At 43.8% G+C, this 16116-nt stretch overlaps 1 protein-coding gene across 2 annotated transcripts; it reads right to left on the reverse strand.

Annotated features, from left to right (window-relative positions):
• Positions 1 to 45: 45 nt before the first annotated feature.
• Positions 46 to 15784, reverse strand: LOC140656415 (uncharacterized). Of its 2 annotated transcripts, XR_012044076.1 has the most exons (9): positions 15573 to 15784; positions 14881 to 15240; positions 12572 to 12663; positions 12211 to 12388; positions 10854 to 11082; positions 9703 to 10271; positions 8633 to 8775; positions 5037 to 5226; positions 46 to 3731 (listed from the first exon to the last, which is right to left on the reverse strand). XR_012044076.1 is itself a non-coding variant. In XM_072872091.1 (7 exons), exons 1-7 carry the CDS (start codon positions 15741 to 15743, stop codon positions 8644 to 8646), a joined length of 1731 nt encoding a protein of 576 aa, XP_072728192.1. In that variant the 5' UTR covers positions 15744 to 15784; the 3' UTR covers positions 7094 to 8643. The 2 variants fall into 2 exon arrangements, 1 of the variants encoding a protein (XP_072728192.1); XM_072872091.1 differs by lacking the exons at positions 46 to 3731; positions 5037 to 5226 and having other exon boundaries at positions 7094 to 8775.
• Positions 15785 to 16116: the final 332 nt, after the last annotated feature.

Here is a 16116-nt window from a genome sequence, read left to right on the forward strand (position 1 = left end):
TCTATGAATGATTGGAAATACTGTAATACTAAATATAATCCCAGATACACTGTATGTGAAATTGCAGCAGCATAGGGTGTCTGCAGTGGTCTGTTTTCAGATGGTTAAGCAATGAAGAGAAAGCACATAAGCAGACAATCTGCTGTTTTATGGTGATTATAAAATAATGATTAATTACATATAAATGAAGTCTGAAAAATAAGTTTAGATTCTGCTCAATATATTTAATGTACTTTAATTATGTATTCCATTTCCAAATACTTAAGGACAAAAGCAGCAGTAGAGTTTAATATCTTTTAAGTTTTAGGCTTGTTTCTGTAAGTCTAGTTAGTGTTAAACTGTAACTAGGTACACTGTTGTCCTAACTAGCTCATGATTTTGCTCAAAAGAGAACTCAAAAAAGAAGAAAAGCAAGCAACCCCCAAACTTTACATTAAAGAAGATCTCCATGTCCTGCCAGCACCCATTTTCCCTCAGTAGTGTGCATGCCCCCTCCCATTTCCACCCAGGTGGGGGGTGGAGGTGCCAGGCACAGCACTGCAGCGTGTGCAGCCTGGGCTGAGTCTATCAGTTATGCAGGTCTTGGGCACAGCCACCCATGTTCTTGCTGAACAGATTTCAGCCAACTTTTCCAGAGGCCAAACAGAGCTTAAACCAAATGATAGAATCCCATGTCTAAAATGCAAAACTCTGCTTCATGTGTAGTTTCCACATATGCAGCAATTATAATTTTTTCAGACCTTAATTTAAACAAATAAACAAAATGTCAAAGCCTTCACCTTATATATAGGTTCATCTTTCTTTCCTTTTCCCTTTTTTTTTAAACAAAAATTTCAGGATGGTTCATGCATATTATGAATCCTAAAGTTAAAAATACCCCTTTTAGCTATTAAGGCCTTAGAATGGTTTGTAACCATCTGGATGAGAGATTTAACTTTAACTGTCTTTTTGGGGAAAACTGAAGGGATAGGCTCTCAGTTATCTCTGGAGGAACACAGTCTGAGACTTAATGCTAAGAAACTGCTGGCCGTTCAAAAGATTTGGCAGAATTTCAAAGGCGCTCCCTTTTACAAGTTTTCTTAATTTTTGTGGTGTTTGGGTTTTTTTTGGTTTTTTTTGTTTTTAGAAACTGCTGTTATCACTGGTGCTGTGTTCCTGTAAAAGGAGTGAATTTTTATAATACTTATTATTTTCCTGAGTGATGTGCCAGAAAATGTGTAACATGTTTCTAAGCATACATAGAATGTCAGGCAACAACATTTAAATTTTGTATCTAGTTTGGTTCCAGGTATTTGTTACTTAAAGCAAGGTGTCATAAATATGATATGTATTTTAGCATAATTTTTTGTAAAATAAGAACATCATTCGATATAGCTCTGAGGGTTCCAGCAAATAAATTGTGCCATATCCATTCTCCTTTCCTAAATATCCACATGAAAAGAACAGTTACATTTCTGGCTACCCAAAGCTGGTAAGAGCATTCTCTGTGACACAGCCACTGTATTTGGTACTTCTGATGATACAAGGAATAGGGACAGCACTTCAGGATGTGACAACCATAAGCTCCTCCTCCCCTTTGTGAATGAAGGCACCGCCACTCATCAGAGTACAGTGCATTAAAAAACCTCTGCTCTCCTTTCCTGTTGCAGAAAACTGATGTGCCTTACTGTTTCCTTTCAGGGGAGGGGAGAAGCCAGTAGCTTGTCCACGGGAGTGGCTGACACCACAGGCTTCGTTACGGAAAGTCAGTAATGCACTTAGAAAATCAAGGGAGTCATGAGCAAGTTGCATTGTGGACTTCAGGTGGTAACTATATTTTACCCTATAGCCTGAATGGGGAACTCTTCTCCTCCTATAGTGCTACTGGCTACCTCGGTTTCTTACACAATTTGTTAACTGTCAATTTACCAATTCGTTTGTCTTTGTAGCATTCTCCTCATTTATTCATGGTGAACAAAAAAGTCTGTTTATTCTGATCCAGGCACCCTACCTGCAAAGATACTTGAGTATCTTTCTGACATAAGATTTCCTGCTTTTGGAGACTGCCAGCCTGAAAGTAAGGTTGTAGGCAAAACAGACCCCCAAGCTCACCATTGGGTTTGGTGATTCTCCAAAGGCAGGTATTTCAGAGAACATATGTTTTTCTCATCACAATGCCTAGAAAGGGTGGCTTGTCACCAAAAAAAATCTTCCTTTTTGCATTTTGGGCTAAGTCATTCCTCCTCTAGGGGAGTGGCCTACATATTCCAAGCAGTATGTATGCCCTGACAGAAGATCTACACTTACCTGAAGCCCAAGCTGGAGGGTTCCAAGGTGTCTTGTCAGGTTTTCTGAAGCACCTCATGTCGCTGGATCCCTGCCCTGCCCCCTACAGCAGTTTTGCCCCCTACAACTTTGTCATATGTACGGAGACTTCTTCCCTATGGATCTCTGCAACTCATGTGTAATGGGACACTTGCAAGAGTCAGTTGTTAATAATGGAAACTGCAGTGGGTAAGTTACATTGTGTTTTAGCAGGTACATTTTCATTGCTGCAGTTGTTGGGTTTTTTTAACATCCAGCTGGTCTCCAGCTCTCCTTCCCCATATTTCATGTAACATTAACATAGCAAGGTAAGTCATATGATGACAGCATCAAATAACTACACTTCCTATTTTATTTGGTCCTTGATCTGTAGGAAATATGCTCTTCTGGCGCTGCTCTGGAAGAAACACAGCAGGGCAGAAAGTTCCCAGAATTCAGCAGCAGTAGCCTTTTCAGGCCTGTATTTAATTTCCCTGCAGGCTTGTATTAGCAGGATATAACCTGTGCCTGTGCTTCCACACTTCACTTGAAGGACCCATTCCCAGGGTATTTCTCTTGACCTTCATTCTTGTTCTTCACCTCCTACGCTATTGTATGGCCCATGCCTTCACTTCACTAATTCCTTTCTCTGTCATTTGCATCTTGAAAGCAGCTACAACCTGATGCCTCTCTGCCAGGCTCTAGGTCTTGTGCGCTTTGAATCACTTTTGTAACTCCCAGGTCCTCTGTTGCTCCACTCTGGATTGCCCCATGATAGGATTGCCCCACCAGCCTCAGACTACAACACTCAGCACTACCGGCACTGACTCCTTGGAGTCCTATGGAAGGAGCCAGCCCCCTTCAGATGCCTTTGGGGCAGAAACTCGGTGCTATGGCTGTGTTTCATATTAAACACCAAGGTAGCTCTTGGTTGCAGAATTGGGTCTGTCAGCAGGGTCACTGCACAAGCATAAGACAGAAGAACAGTTTGGCAGAGGTGGACTAGAATAGTAACGCCAAAAAGAAAGGCATGTAAAGGACAGAGCAGTGAAAATGCACTCTGGGTGCAATGAAAGGAGATTGAAGACCTCTCCAGGAATCATAATTCCAGTTGTCACAATTGCACTCAAGCACCCAAGCTCCAGCACACTGACTCACACCTACAAGATACAGATCAGGTCTGTGAACTGCTCAAGGGCCTGCTTACCCACTCTGCAGCTTCCTTATGCTAGCAGTGATGCCTGCAGCATCAAAAGACTCTGTTCTCTGAGATACTGCTGGAGGTCACAGAGTTTTTGGCCTTCTTTTTCCATCTTCTGGTGTGAACAGTCTCTGCTCTGGAATACTCTCCCTTTGGCAGCCTGCTGCTGGTTTTGTTGCCTGTCCTGCTCCTGTGATTCTTGTTCCAACATTTCCTGCCGTGACTGTGTTCTGCTCCTGAGAAAATCCTACATAAAAATAAAGACATTTACAATTGTACAGCCAGCTTTCATGCTGGATTTCACCTGCAATTATCACTGGCAGAAGTCAGAAATGGAAATTCATTCATTCATCTATGGAAATTCATTCCTTGCATGCAGAAAGACTCCTTCTACCACAGAGATGGAGAATTTTACTTCCCATCTTTCATCTTTATACATGTATTAAAAAATGTTACCCTTCATTTATTTATCTCTAAATGATATAATTATATTGGATAGAAAACAGGTGAAAGACAAATACTCTGGATGGTGCCACTGCTGGAAACACGGTAGTCCAGGAAAGACATTTCTGGAATTGCCCTTGCCAGCCTTTCTTTCTCTTGTTCAAAGCTCCTTTCATTGTGTTCTGCCTGCAACTCCTCTCTGCAAACATTGTGTCTTTAAGAACTGCAGCCTCTGACTTGCCCTCCTCTTCTCCTCCTTTGGCAAGAAGGATTCTTTCCTGCTCCTCTCTGCCCCAGCAGCCTGGAGCAGTGCCATGTGCTGCAAAGCTCTGTCTTTGTCCTCCAGCTGTTTCTCCAGCCCTTGCAATGTTCTCTGACGCAATCGCTGCCTGTTTCCAAAACAAAATTTCTCAAATTTCTCAGAAAGAAAGAGCAATAAAGGAAAAAGACAGTGGATAAGACACAAAGCAGATATTCTGGCAATCTGTGCTCAGTTAATATTCCAGGACTCTTTGTTAGTTACGAGGGTTAAACCCATGTCCTAAGCAGAGATGGAAAAACACCCAAATGGGCTGGTGCCTGATGTCAGCTAACTGCAGTAATCTGTTTACCTGACTACATAACCTGGTGTGGCTGTGAGTTCTTGGCCCTGAAGACTGGGAACCAAGGAAATGGATTGTGTGGACAGGGCTGTAGGACTAATTCAGACAGCTGGGTGGCTATGTGTGTTGGTGGTTGGAGCCACAGGGGCAACAGAAGACATGGAAGGAGGTGGGTCATGGAGGCAAGGACCTGCTAAGCTTAAGTGGACTGTGGGGCCAGGGGCAAGGAACAGGGATTTGGAGGCAAAAGGACTTTGGGTCTGAGGATGAGATTGAAGGGAATTGGCCCTTGGAGGTAATGCTAAAAGCAATGAGTCCATGCATACCCACTCGCCCATACCTCAAGCATTAATTTTATCCCCATTAGTAGACCACCATGACCACTCTGCAGACAGTAGCATGAGGCACAATGTGTGATGTTCAGAGACTGAATGAGAACACCAGGGAGTGGACATTACCGACCTTCTGACATTTACTACAAAACCCAGTTAGCTCCTAGGTATCACCTCTGGTTGTCCCTGCGCAGCTGGCGTTGGATGCCATCTGCCTCTTGCTGCTGCTCCCTCTTCAGCTGCCTCTGTTCCTCTTGCCACTTTTTGTGCTCAGTCTTGGCTCTGTTGAAGTCCATCTCTTTCCTTCTCTCCTGAGATGCACCATTAAGGATTGATTTCTAAGAGAAAGCAAACAAACCAAACCCTTAATCTCATTAGTATATTTTTCTAATGTAAACTGTAAACATACAAAACCAGAACAGCTTACTCTTCTAATGTCACTCCTGAGCTCTGGAAGCCACACTGGCTCATGAATACTATAGTGTCACTTCCCATCCATGAAAACACTGAGTATGATGCTAAAATGTGTACAAAAGATTAGGCTTAACCAAGAAAGGGGTGCCTGAAAATACAATTTTAAGGGTTCTTCATAGGTCAGTAGGCTGTGCTGTTCTGGCTGTTCCAGTGTTGAGCCAACGCTTAAAACTGCCCAGTTTTTGTGTCAGCTTCTGGTTTGGATGGAAAATACAGGTTCTGACCACAAATCATAGTACAGATTCCTCATTAGATTTTATTAGAAAGAGAAATATCTGCCTCCCTCTGGCTAAACACAAAATCTTCCTGGAGTTCTGTGCAGGTGTACTAACTCTTCACTTCCTGTTGTCTGAGATTTCTACCCACAGTCAAGCAGTCTTTGTGTTTTCTTCAGTAGTAGCTGCATGTCAATGCTGAGCCGTGTTCCTAATTTGCATTTTTAAATGCACTGTGCTGTGTAAAAAGATGAAGGAGCACCTACAAGGCTTCTTTTCACAGCCATGGTGCAATATTTATTTCTTTTGTTCTCCTTACAGTGCCCTGTATGAGGGAAGGAAAAAGGAAACATCACCAAAACTTAGACATGCATTCCAGTTTACATTGCTAGAGCTGTTTGGGGCTGGAACAATTTCCACAAAATATTTTCCTCTCTCGAATGCATTCTCCCTTCTCCTATTCCCAGCTGCAATTAGCATGTTCCTGCCATTAGCTGCTCCTCTGCAAACAGAGTGACTCCTTCCAGTTCTTTCCTGAGGACATCTCTAATACCACAAGCTGGAAAACACTACAGGACCTTCAAATAATGTCCCTGCCAGTCTCATGTAGCATTTTGACTGGTTTCTTTTAACACATTGATTTGTACGGCTTCCTGGGGGCAGTAAACACCTTTGTTCTACAGGGTATTACCAATCTTTGCAAAAACTGTACCTTGTGGGTGGTTTGTGTTTAATGACATCCAGAGGGAGAGATCAAAGAAAGAATCAAAGGTGTTTTATAGGAGGGAGGTGAACAAATGGTGTTACCTAGCAGGTAAAGGACTGGTCTAAGGATTAGGAGACTTGAAGTTCCATCCCAGCCCTGACATGCACTCACTGCTATGGGATTCAGCTGGCTACCTAGACTTTCTCTTTTTTGCTTTCAGTATCTGTAGAAGAGGAATGGTTTTTTGCTATCTAGTAGAGCTGTCTGAGAGAGGTTTATTTAGAAAAGATTAGATCTGAAATAAAAAACTCTATCAAAAGTGCTGAGTAAAAATACCAGAAGTGCCCTGTTCCTGTACAACACTGATTCCCAAGTGGAAACCTTATGTTTCTATTTATGCATAGCCATTATTCTACATAGGCATAACTTTTGTTGCAGTAAAAGCCTTTGAGAAAGACGTCAAAGGAGAGTATATCTCACATGACATAAACAAATCTCTTTATCCCAATAGCTAAATTAGTTTGGACCAAATACTTACTGTAATGCTTTTGTCTTTTAGGAGATATAGAAGATTTGTGGATCTCCTAGCCTGCACATGGGAGGTACTGTGTAGCCTCTGTACATGTAGAGCTGATTTGATGGTCAGGCTGTCTTTCTCTAGTGATTGATTCACTCGGTCAAAGAAGCTTTGGCGCCTGAAAGGAACCAAAGCACTGGTTCCCAGGGAAGGGCTCCTTTGGGAATGCTGGATTGGAGCTTCTGCCACTCTGGACTCAAAAAGACCTTTCAAATAAATTAGGGCAGTGTAGTGGATTGATGCACGGACTCCGATCGAGGGGTAAATCGAAGACCCTTTATTGAACTATTACATGGCTTATATACTTTCTAATTGTTTGTACATGCGCTACTGAGAGAACTCTTATTGGTTTATATGTCTTGTTCACGCGTCCTTCATGCGTTCCTTCAGCTAATACAATTGGCTATCTTTTTGCAACTTTGCAGTTCCTTTCTTCACAACAAAAAATCACGCGCTCGCCTATCTCTCTCCAATTCCATCCACCCCTGCTCCTGACACACAGCCTCCTTCCCTCAGACATAACCCAGACCCTCAGTACTTCAATCTTGTTAACCCTTTCAGTCCTGCTATGCCTAATTCCTCCTCAGGGCAGGGACATTAAGAGGTTATAGAGAGCTTATAAAAAGAAAGCAAACTGAAATAAAAAAAAGGTCTTCTCATATAAAATATATTCAGGCAAGACTTTTATAACTTAGTACCAACATTTTCCTCTGAGGAAGCGGGACATTTTTTAGTCTCCACAAAACAGGTCCCAGCTTTCAAAAAACAAGCTTGCCATTGCAGTCAAGTAAGAGTTTTGCCTGGCAACACAAGATCACTGACTGCACTTACAGCTACTCAGGCTAAGGGGTTGTTCACATGGTATTTCTCAGACAGACATGAGCTTCTTCTGCCAATGCTCTGAGACAAGCAAAAATTATAAATTTCTTGATAGTCCAAAGCCTATACAAGATGAGCTACATCCTGCTGAGAGACAGGAGAAATTAGCCTGGGCACAACACTGTACTAACACAGCTTTTGAGTAACTGAGAACATGGGCAGAGTTTGCTTGCACCTTTCTGCTAAAGACAGCATGGAGCTGAGTGGCAGTTGTTGCATGGAATGATGCTGGAACACCAGCTGGGAGGAAACGTGCACTTCTGTTTGACTTTTCATTCTCCCTCTACCGGCAGTGACACAGAGCAAAGCAATAACACTTGGAGAAAGGTTTAGGCTTTCAGAGTCCTCACTTAAATGCCTGCAATTGTCACAAAACTAGCTTAAATGAGAACAGCAACAATTTGATTAAAGTCATGTTCCAGCCACTTTTGGATGATAAGGTAACAAAAGTTTACTCAATGACATTATAAAGCACATTTGCAGCACAAATAAGAGAAGGAGTGTTCTGCAGAACAGTCCTGGTGAAATCTTTTTGCTATAGGCAGTCATAATTAATGTTACAGATTAATTTTTAAAGTAAGGAAATTTTATAATAAATAATATTTATAGTGAGCATTATGATGAAGGTTAAGAAAACCCAAAAGCTACCACTGCAGTAGCTGTAAAAGCCAAAAAACCCCAACTTCCATCTGAAAATACTTTCACCTTGAGAAGAAGATGAATAACTTTTCAAGCCATACTACTATTAATACCTACATATAATGATACTATATTGTGGTGGCTATATTCAGCATGGCATTATGGCATTTTCTTTTGAAACATAAAGAACCATGGCAACAGATCTTAGACATGATGGCCTGCTGCATTGATATTGTGTGGCAAGTCTTATGTTTGGATAAAACAGCTATAATTTCAATACCATGTTCATGTTTAAAAGTTAGCCTCAGTTTCAGCATCCTGCTGTCTGCTGTCTGCTTCTTCCTTGTGGACTGTCTCCATTAACCAGCTGTCTGTGTTGACAGCAGTATCAACCGTAGCATGAGCCATGTCCCTCTGAGGACTCTAGAAATAACAAGAAATGTAATCTTAATCCAGACCTGATAAGGGAAAGAACAGGTTAGTTTCATGAACTTACAGTGTAAGATCTTAAGTTGCAACTGAAGTTGAAGAAAGAATTAAAAAAAAAACCTCTGGGGGAGTTCTTTACTAAAGAAACAACTCTCAAGTAGAGAAATCTCTGATCACTTTGTGGGTTTCTCTACATCTTCAAATGACCTAAAACTGGCAGTACTTCTGCCTGGAAGGGTCCAAACTGGTACAAAAGAGATCAGGCCAGAGGAGCTCTGGCTGAAAGACAGTCATGTTTCTGGCACTTGCCAGAAATCAGGATTCTAACCCTTGCAGAGCAATGGAGAAAAGCTTGGCAGCAGCTGGTGCATATTAACCTCCTCCTTACTGATCCTCATCCAGTGCCTTGTTCACAAGCACCAAATCAACTACCGAGGATCTCAAAAGTGTCTTTTGGTCTTTGACTGGGAGAGGTGACGCCTCTACCATGGGTGGAGAAATATCTTAACAGCATTATGCCAGGGACTGCCTTGGTATGGAGCAATCCTTACTGTAATCCTTATCTGGTGTAAAGTCTTCTGTCTGACACTTTTTCCTGCCTTTACAGCCTTCATGCAGAGGCAGGATGTAGAGGAACTGGGCTATGCGACACTTCTCATATTCTGCATCCGTGGAAGAGGTTCTAGGAGTCTGCTGCAGCCAGTGACAATGACAGCTTCTAGCTTTTTCCCCAGTCAAAGGATCAGGAAGACAGTGCAGAGCAAAGTCTCTCCATTCTTTAGCAGGCATACATAAGGGCCAGGCCTAAAACCTCTAGTAATTTTTTGGTACCAAGAGCAGAAAACTTGAGGTAACAAAGCAGACATTATACAAATAGCAGACCACATGTTAACAGAAGAGCCAGGGTGAAGCACTTCTTACCTTCTTAGGTTCTATAACCTCATTGTCCTCTTCCAAACAAGACTGAACATCTTTTGGAACATTTTCTGTCTTCAATCTCTTATCGTCCTTTTTCTCTTCCTCTCTGGAAACACTTTCTGAAGATGAAATCCTCACTTCATACAGTTGCTCTTCTATTTTCTTGCTGACCTCTTCTTTAGTCAAGCTTGTTCCTGGGATGAAGGCATCTTCCTGCTGCACTTTGTACCCTGTAGGCCGTGTGGGTTCCCAGGCTGCAAGGCAACAATGGGGAAGCAAGGTACACCTACAGCTGCACTTAGCACATGGTTGAGTCGAATACAGACCCCTTGGCCAGTAGTCCAAGTCCGAGTGACCCTGTCTGTAATGGCCTGAGGCTCTATATCCCGGTGTCACGATGTATGGGTAATCCAAGCTTGAATCTACCACCATCTGCCTGGCTGCTAAAGGCATCTGCAGTTCTAGGATGATGCGTTCACTTAAGGGCAGAGGAATCCGCAGAGCTTGGTCAGAAGACACCTCCTTAGTCTGCCCATTCCAGAAATTCACAAGCACTCCCCTTCTGGTGTGTGCTGTGCATATTAAAGAAAAAAAAAAAAAAAGGCAAAGAATGTATTAGAAGTATGTCAACCTGTGTGATTTATCTCTTGGAAAGCAGGAGATAAAAGTAACAGCTTGTGTTTCAGACAATTTTGTAACAACTTCCATGATTTATTTCTTTATAGGTTTAAAATTTTACCACCTTTTGAACTTCCTCTGAAGAGACAGCAGATAGCAAAATTCTTGCTTGTCACAGCAAGCCAGGATTTTACCCTGCAGAAGCTGGAAACTAGACTAACAGATAATCAGGTGAATACTCTTGAGGGCCAGGAACATTCTTCTCCTTGTGTTGGGAGGATGCTCACACACACACACACACTTTTTAGGAAGTTTCCACTCACAGAACAAAGCAAAGACTAATGCTGAGAGCTGCATTAATTCTGGCACTGAAAAAGAACAGGCTGCTTAGTGCCAACAACAACAACAAAAAAGGTGATGAACAGAACCCAAGCAGCAGGTGGTGAATTCTCCATGGTTGAGACTGTTCTCTTTCCTGTATAGTGATCAGCTACTGTGGCGAGTCTAGCACTATTAAGAAAGCCAATACTCCATACCTAAACATGCCTCCTCGTTCTCCATAACCTTTAGCACAGTGCCCGGGCCAAAACGTTCAGCTTTAGCCTCCCATGGTGCCAAGACCCTGTCTCCTGGAGCAAGAGGATGTTGCCTGGCATCTTCGTAGTGGACAATGTCGTAGAGAGGCGTTTCCTCCATGTGAAGCTGTACCTTGCCTTTCAGAGTGTGACTTCTGTCAAACTCAATTAAAAAGCGTTCCCTGGAGCTCTACAAGAGCAAAACATACAGTTTGCAAGACAGACATCTGGGTCCAATTAACGGCCAAACATAAGTGCTAAGAGGGAAGTGGCAGAAATCCGAGGAAGCGGAACATGATCTGGGAATGTAGCTTTCCTCTTCTACCATGTTTTTCACTGCACTGTGTCCAATATGGACTTTAAAAGTAATTAAAAAGCTGGGGCTTAAAGGGCTGACAGCCTTTCTCTTCCTTTCATTTTGGACTTAGATTTTAGTAAGAACACAATTAGCACGCTAAGGCAGAACTTTACCAGGAAAACCTCCCATCAGAAAAAGAGTAGCCAAAATAAACTGCTGTGTATGATGTGGTTTGTTACATAGTAATCAAAAGGATAACAAACCAGTAAAAGTCATAACTGTGGTAAATTGAAATGCTTTAATTTAAGCCTTCAGCAATGGGTGTGGGGAAGAACATTACCAAAATCCCAGCCTTCTCTGCAGATCTATGAGTGCACTTACACAAATAATGCTGTCAGCCCCTACTCCAGCTAACGTCACTCATGCCGTTAGCTGTGCCCATCTGTTCCACCCCACAGTGGAGCTTACAGCCATCCTCAGCTATACTAGCATCACTGTTTCTTTAACTAACCTGCAAACTGGGAAATGCACCAGATTTTTAAAGAAAGCCTGCAGAGGGGGATTTTCCGCCTGGCATCCAAAATCATCTCACAAATCCCAGAAACAGAAGGAAGAGAACGAGGAAAGCTCTCAGTTTGGTAAGGAGGAGGTGCCTGGAGGCAGACATTTTGGATTACTAATACTAATACTCTTTAGCTAATTGACTTTGCTGCTAGACTGGGTGGAAGTAGACAATAGGAATAAGGGACCTGCTTTGTTTGATTGTCTCTGAATAACAACTTATTATAACTACTAAAATGATTTCTAGGCTGCTTCTGCTTGCAGGACTCCTCACAGTAAACAGCTGGTCATCATCAGGAAACAGATGAAAATAGGATGTGGGGAGAGAATAGAAGTGTATCACAGGAGAGCCACCTTACAGCAAGGCCATGGGACTGGCGAGGCATGGGAAGAACAGGAAAAAGACACACAGATCCTAGGGAGAGCCTTTTACAAGCATAGTTCCCAATAAATGTCTACCTTCACCTCTTGGGCAATGTGGCCCAGGTAGTAATAGCCGTCAGCTTCTCTCCTTGCCAACACACGAGCCCCCCTCATGAAACTGGAAGCCTCTGGGGATGAATCAATGAAATTCCTTTTTGCTGAGGAAATCCAGGGCATACAAAGGGAATCTAGGTTCCATGCACAAACAGGAAAGCTGTAGAAAACAAAAATACAAGAAGTAATGAAGACCTTGGCAACAGAACTTCTGCAACTTGCTGCAACGAAAACAAACTAAATCCACATGGGACATCCACCCCACCCAGCAATAACTGTCTTTGTTTCCTAGCTTTTTTCTTCTCTGCATTTCCAGTGACCCATCTATAGATTTTGAACTTACTATGTTACTGGACATCTTGGCAGCAGAGAGCCACAGGGATCTTTATTAGCTGTGTGACAACACTGGACATGTGACATGGACATGGAGCTTAGCTGGAAGGGGGGAAGGAGGAGACGGAAGCAGAAGATGAGCATTATTTTTGAACACTTAAATCCTTAAACAGGAATATAATTTATAAAATTGAAATTTACTTTCCAGTATATTACTTCTCTCTCTGTTTTAATTCCTCCATCATATCTTGTGGTGCTATGCTGTCTATCTGTAAGCTCATCACAAATGGTTTTGATTTTAAGAAATCAAGCTTGGAAAGAAGAAATATAAAAAAATAAAATATAAGAACTATATGATAAAAAACCCCTTGTGTTTCACCTGCCTTCTATTCAGTTGCTAGATATGGAGCAGGTCTATCACTGTTTCTTCAATCATGATGAGATACGTTGTTCGGAGGACAACGTGTCATTTCAACTATACACAAAGCTATAGTAGATAGCCATTTTGGCCCACCTCAGATCCTATCATCATTTTATTCTACTGTGAAGGAGGCACTAGGCATATGATTCTTGAATCAGTTTTACTTTCTTACTTTGAAAATACTTTGAAATAGTTTTTCTGGTAATAGATCTTCCCCACACCCATTGCTGAAGGCTTAAATTAAAGCATTTCAATTTACCACAGTTATGACATTTTACTGGTTTGTTATCTTTTGATTACTATGTAACGAACTGCATCATACACAGCAGTTTATTTTGGCGACTCTTTTTCTGATGGGAGGTTTTCCTGGTAAAGTTCTGCCTTAGCGTGCTAATTGTGTTCTTACTAAAATCTAAGTCCAAACTATTTCAAAACTTTGAAACAGTTTTACTTTCTTACTAATTCTTACACCTTAATTGATTTTAGTAAAGAGCTTTGAACCTGGAAAATACACCAATTTCTCAGGACCAGGTGCAGCTTGGAAACAGGCAGCAGCATGGAGGCAGGGTGGGGGTTCTGGAGCTGCCTCTCCCATCCCCAGGAGCAGGTGCTCAGCGGTGATGCAGGCATATCAGCCCTGCTGGCTTCCTCCCAGTCTGTCTGCCCTTGGCTCTCAAACAGTAGCTTATGGGCAGCCAGTGGTCACGTGTGCATTGCTCCTTCTTGTACCCTGCTTCTTACGCAGCTACCCAAACTCTCCAAGCAAGGAAGAGCTGTAAGGCCAATGAAAGGATCTGAAGTCGAGGAAGAATGAGGAAGGTGGGGATTGAGTCTAGGAAGACAAAGTTGCCTTTGCAGGTCAAAGCCAGCAGTGGAGCCACCTGGCCTGAGCAGGATGGAAAATGTGAAATGTTTGAGAACAATGAGAGAGGGAACAATATGCCAGGGACCACGAGAAGGGAGAAAGACAAAATGCAAGGGAGTTGGGAGGTGGAGTCAAAAACAAAACTATGAACCTTATATTAAAGCGTTCAGCTTTTATGGAAAGAGATAAACTCATGTTGCGTTAATTGTGTGTTAAGTAAAAACAATGGTCGAATAGTTTGCTGCTATTCCCTTTAAAATGTTGCTGAAAATGCATTAGGGCCGCTACGAGACTCAGAAGAGCAGGGAACTTAAAATCCCTTAGCTACAAGGACGTCCACAGGGTAGACACGCAAAACCTATGCTGTTTCAGCTAAGGACATCAGCTACTTGGGATGTTAACAGATTTAGAAGATACTGTTATTTATTTAAAATACAGTGTCTGACCACACCTGCCTAAGAGTAAAACAACACTGAAGTCTGTGAATCAGGATACGCTGGCCGTAGGCAAAGCTGTACAGTCACCTAGCAAAGAAAAAGTAAAATCAAAGCAAGGCATTTGTTCTTTCCTTTGGGATCTTCACCTTCACCTGTCAGAAACACCTCTTTTCAAGTGCTGGTCTGTAAAGTTCAATTAAATCACTTTACAGGGTGAGCCTTTCCCTGCAGAAGTAAGTGGAACTAGACCAAGATATACCCGAATTTGACCAGAAGTGTTGGCGATGATCCCTTTTGCTCAGGGGCTATGTGAAGTGCTCTTTCCTCACAAGCAGAGAGTTAAGGTACAAGTAATGTACAGTTAGAAGGGTGGATATGCCAGCTCGGGATGTCAGGTATAGCCTGTCACAGAGATGCCAAACCTATTTTAAATCTTTGTCCACAGACTGCTTTGTTCATACACTGCCAGGCAAATAAGGTTACCATTCCAGAGAGCCACAGAAACTCCTCCCCAGTTCTACTTTGTGAAATATGTCATCCAATAAAGATTCAGGAGGAACTAATTAGTATGCACTAATCTTATATTAGTGGTATACCTTTTCAGAAGCAGTAGAGGGGAGTCTGATCGCTTGAAAGGACCCCCCAGATTGTCTGGCTACTCTCTCCATTATTTTCTGCTTGCTTCTTTCATGATCACCTGAATCTCCCAGAAAACACGCAACATGTACTGGATGCAACTTGTTCTCCATAAGAAGTTGGCAGATTTCCTCTGTCTCTTGCTCTGGGAGAATGTCAGTGAACAGATACACCGACTGGCAGGCTGGGTCCTCAAGCGCCACAGCCAAGCCGCTCGCAGCACTCGTGCCGTTCTCAAACCGCAGGGATCGAATCCAGGCTGCTGCTTTGGTGACACTACTGAGCGAACATCTGACCAGGCAGTTGCACCATTTTAACACCTATGAAAGAAAGGAAGGAAAGGAAGGAAAGGAAGGAAAGGAAGGAAAGGAAGGAAAGGAAGGAAAGGAAGGAAAGGAAGGAAAGGAAGGAAAGGAAGGAAAGGGATAGAGAGAAAGAACAAAAGCCCAGTCACACATGCAGCTCTTTGCTAACGTGGGATATGCATGAGATTCTTTATCGGGTATTTCTGTGCTTAGGCGTCCTACAGCTCGCTCCTGCATTCCCGCAACAGCAGCCAGCCTACAGCGAGGGCCTTGCCTCGCCCACGGCGGCTGGCGCGCTCCCGCCTCGAGTGCCCCCAGCCACCCGGCCCGCTCCCCGCCCGCCTCGCCTTGCCGGAGAACGCCACGACGTTGAAGAGGGCGCGGGTGGGGCCGCCGGCCAGCAGGAAGAGGCTCCGCACCAGGCGCTCCTTCAGGAACGCCGCCGCGGGGGCCGCGCCCGCCCGCATCCCGACCACGAAGGTGAGGCCCGAGGCCCGGGGCCCGCCCGGCTCCCTCATGGCGGGGAGGCGCAGCCGGAGCCGCCCGGGACCGCGCGCCACGGCCGTTACCGCGCGCGTGCCCCGTTGCTACGCAACCGGACGCCTTGGGCTGGACCAAGTGGGCCGCCTGGCAGGGGAGAAGAGGGGCGGGTTATTTCTTTAGCCCCTTCCTAAATGACGCAGCCGGCGTCGCCTTCCTCCCCCGCTCCGAAATGAGCGGTTTGGCTGGGGGGGTCAGCTCGCTCCCTCCCTCCTCTGCGGCCTCTGTGGGCGACGCCAACTTTTGGGACTCACGAGGAACCCCTCGCCGGTGCGTTGGTGCCGTCCCGCCGCTCCCAAGTGCCGGGGGAGGTGGGGAGGCAGGGGTGCCCTCGCAGCCACAGCGGGCCCA

This window comes from Ciconia boyciana, chromosome 1 (genome assembly GCF_034638445.1).
Source record: "Ciconia boyciana chromosome 1, ASM3463844v1, whole genome shotgun sequence".
Lineage (NCBI taxonomy): Eukaryota > Metazoa > Chordata > Aves > Ciconiiformes > Ciconiidae > Ciconia > Ciconia boyciana.

Excerpts from the sequence above, each read along its gene's own strand:
- LOC140656415 (XM_072872091.1), bottom strand. The coding sequence starts at position 15,743 with ATGAGGGAGCCGGGCGGGCCCCGGGCCTCGGGCCTCACCTTCGTGGTC. Across the intron at positions 15,241-15,572 it reads TCGTGGCGTTCTCCGGCAAG|GTGTTAAAATGGTGCAACTG; the intron begins GCGAGGCGGGCG and ends TTTCTTTCATAG. Across the intron at positions 12,664-14,880 it reads CCTCTACTGCTTCTGAAAAG|CTAAGCTCCATGTCCATGTC; the intron begins GTATACCACTAA and ends CCCCCCTTCCAG.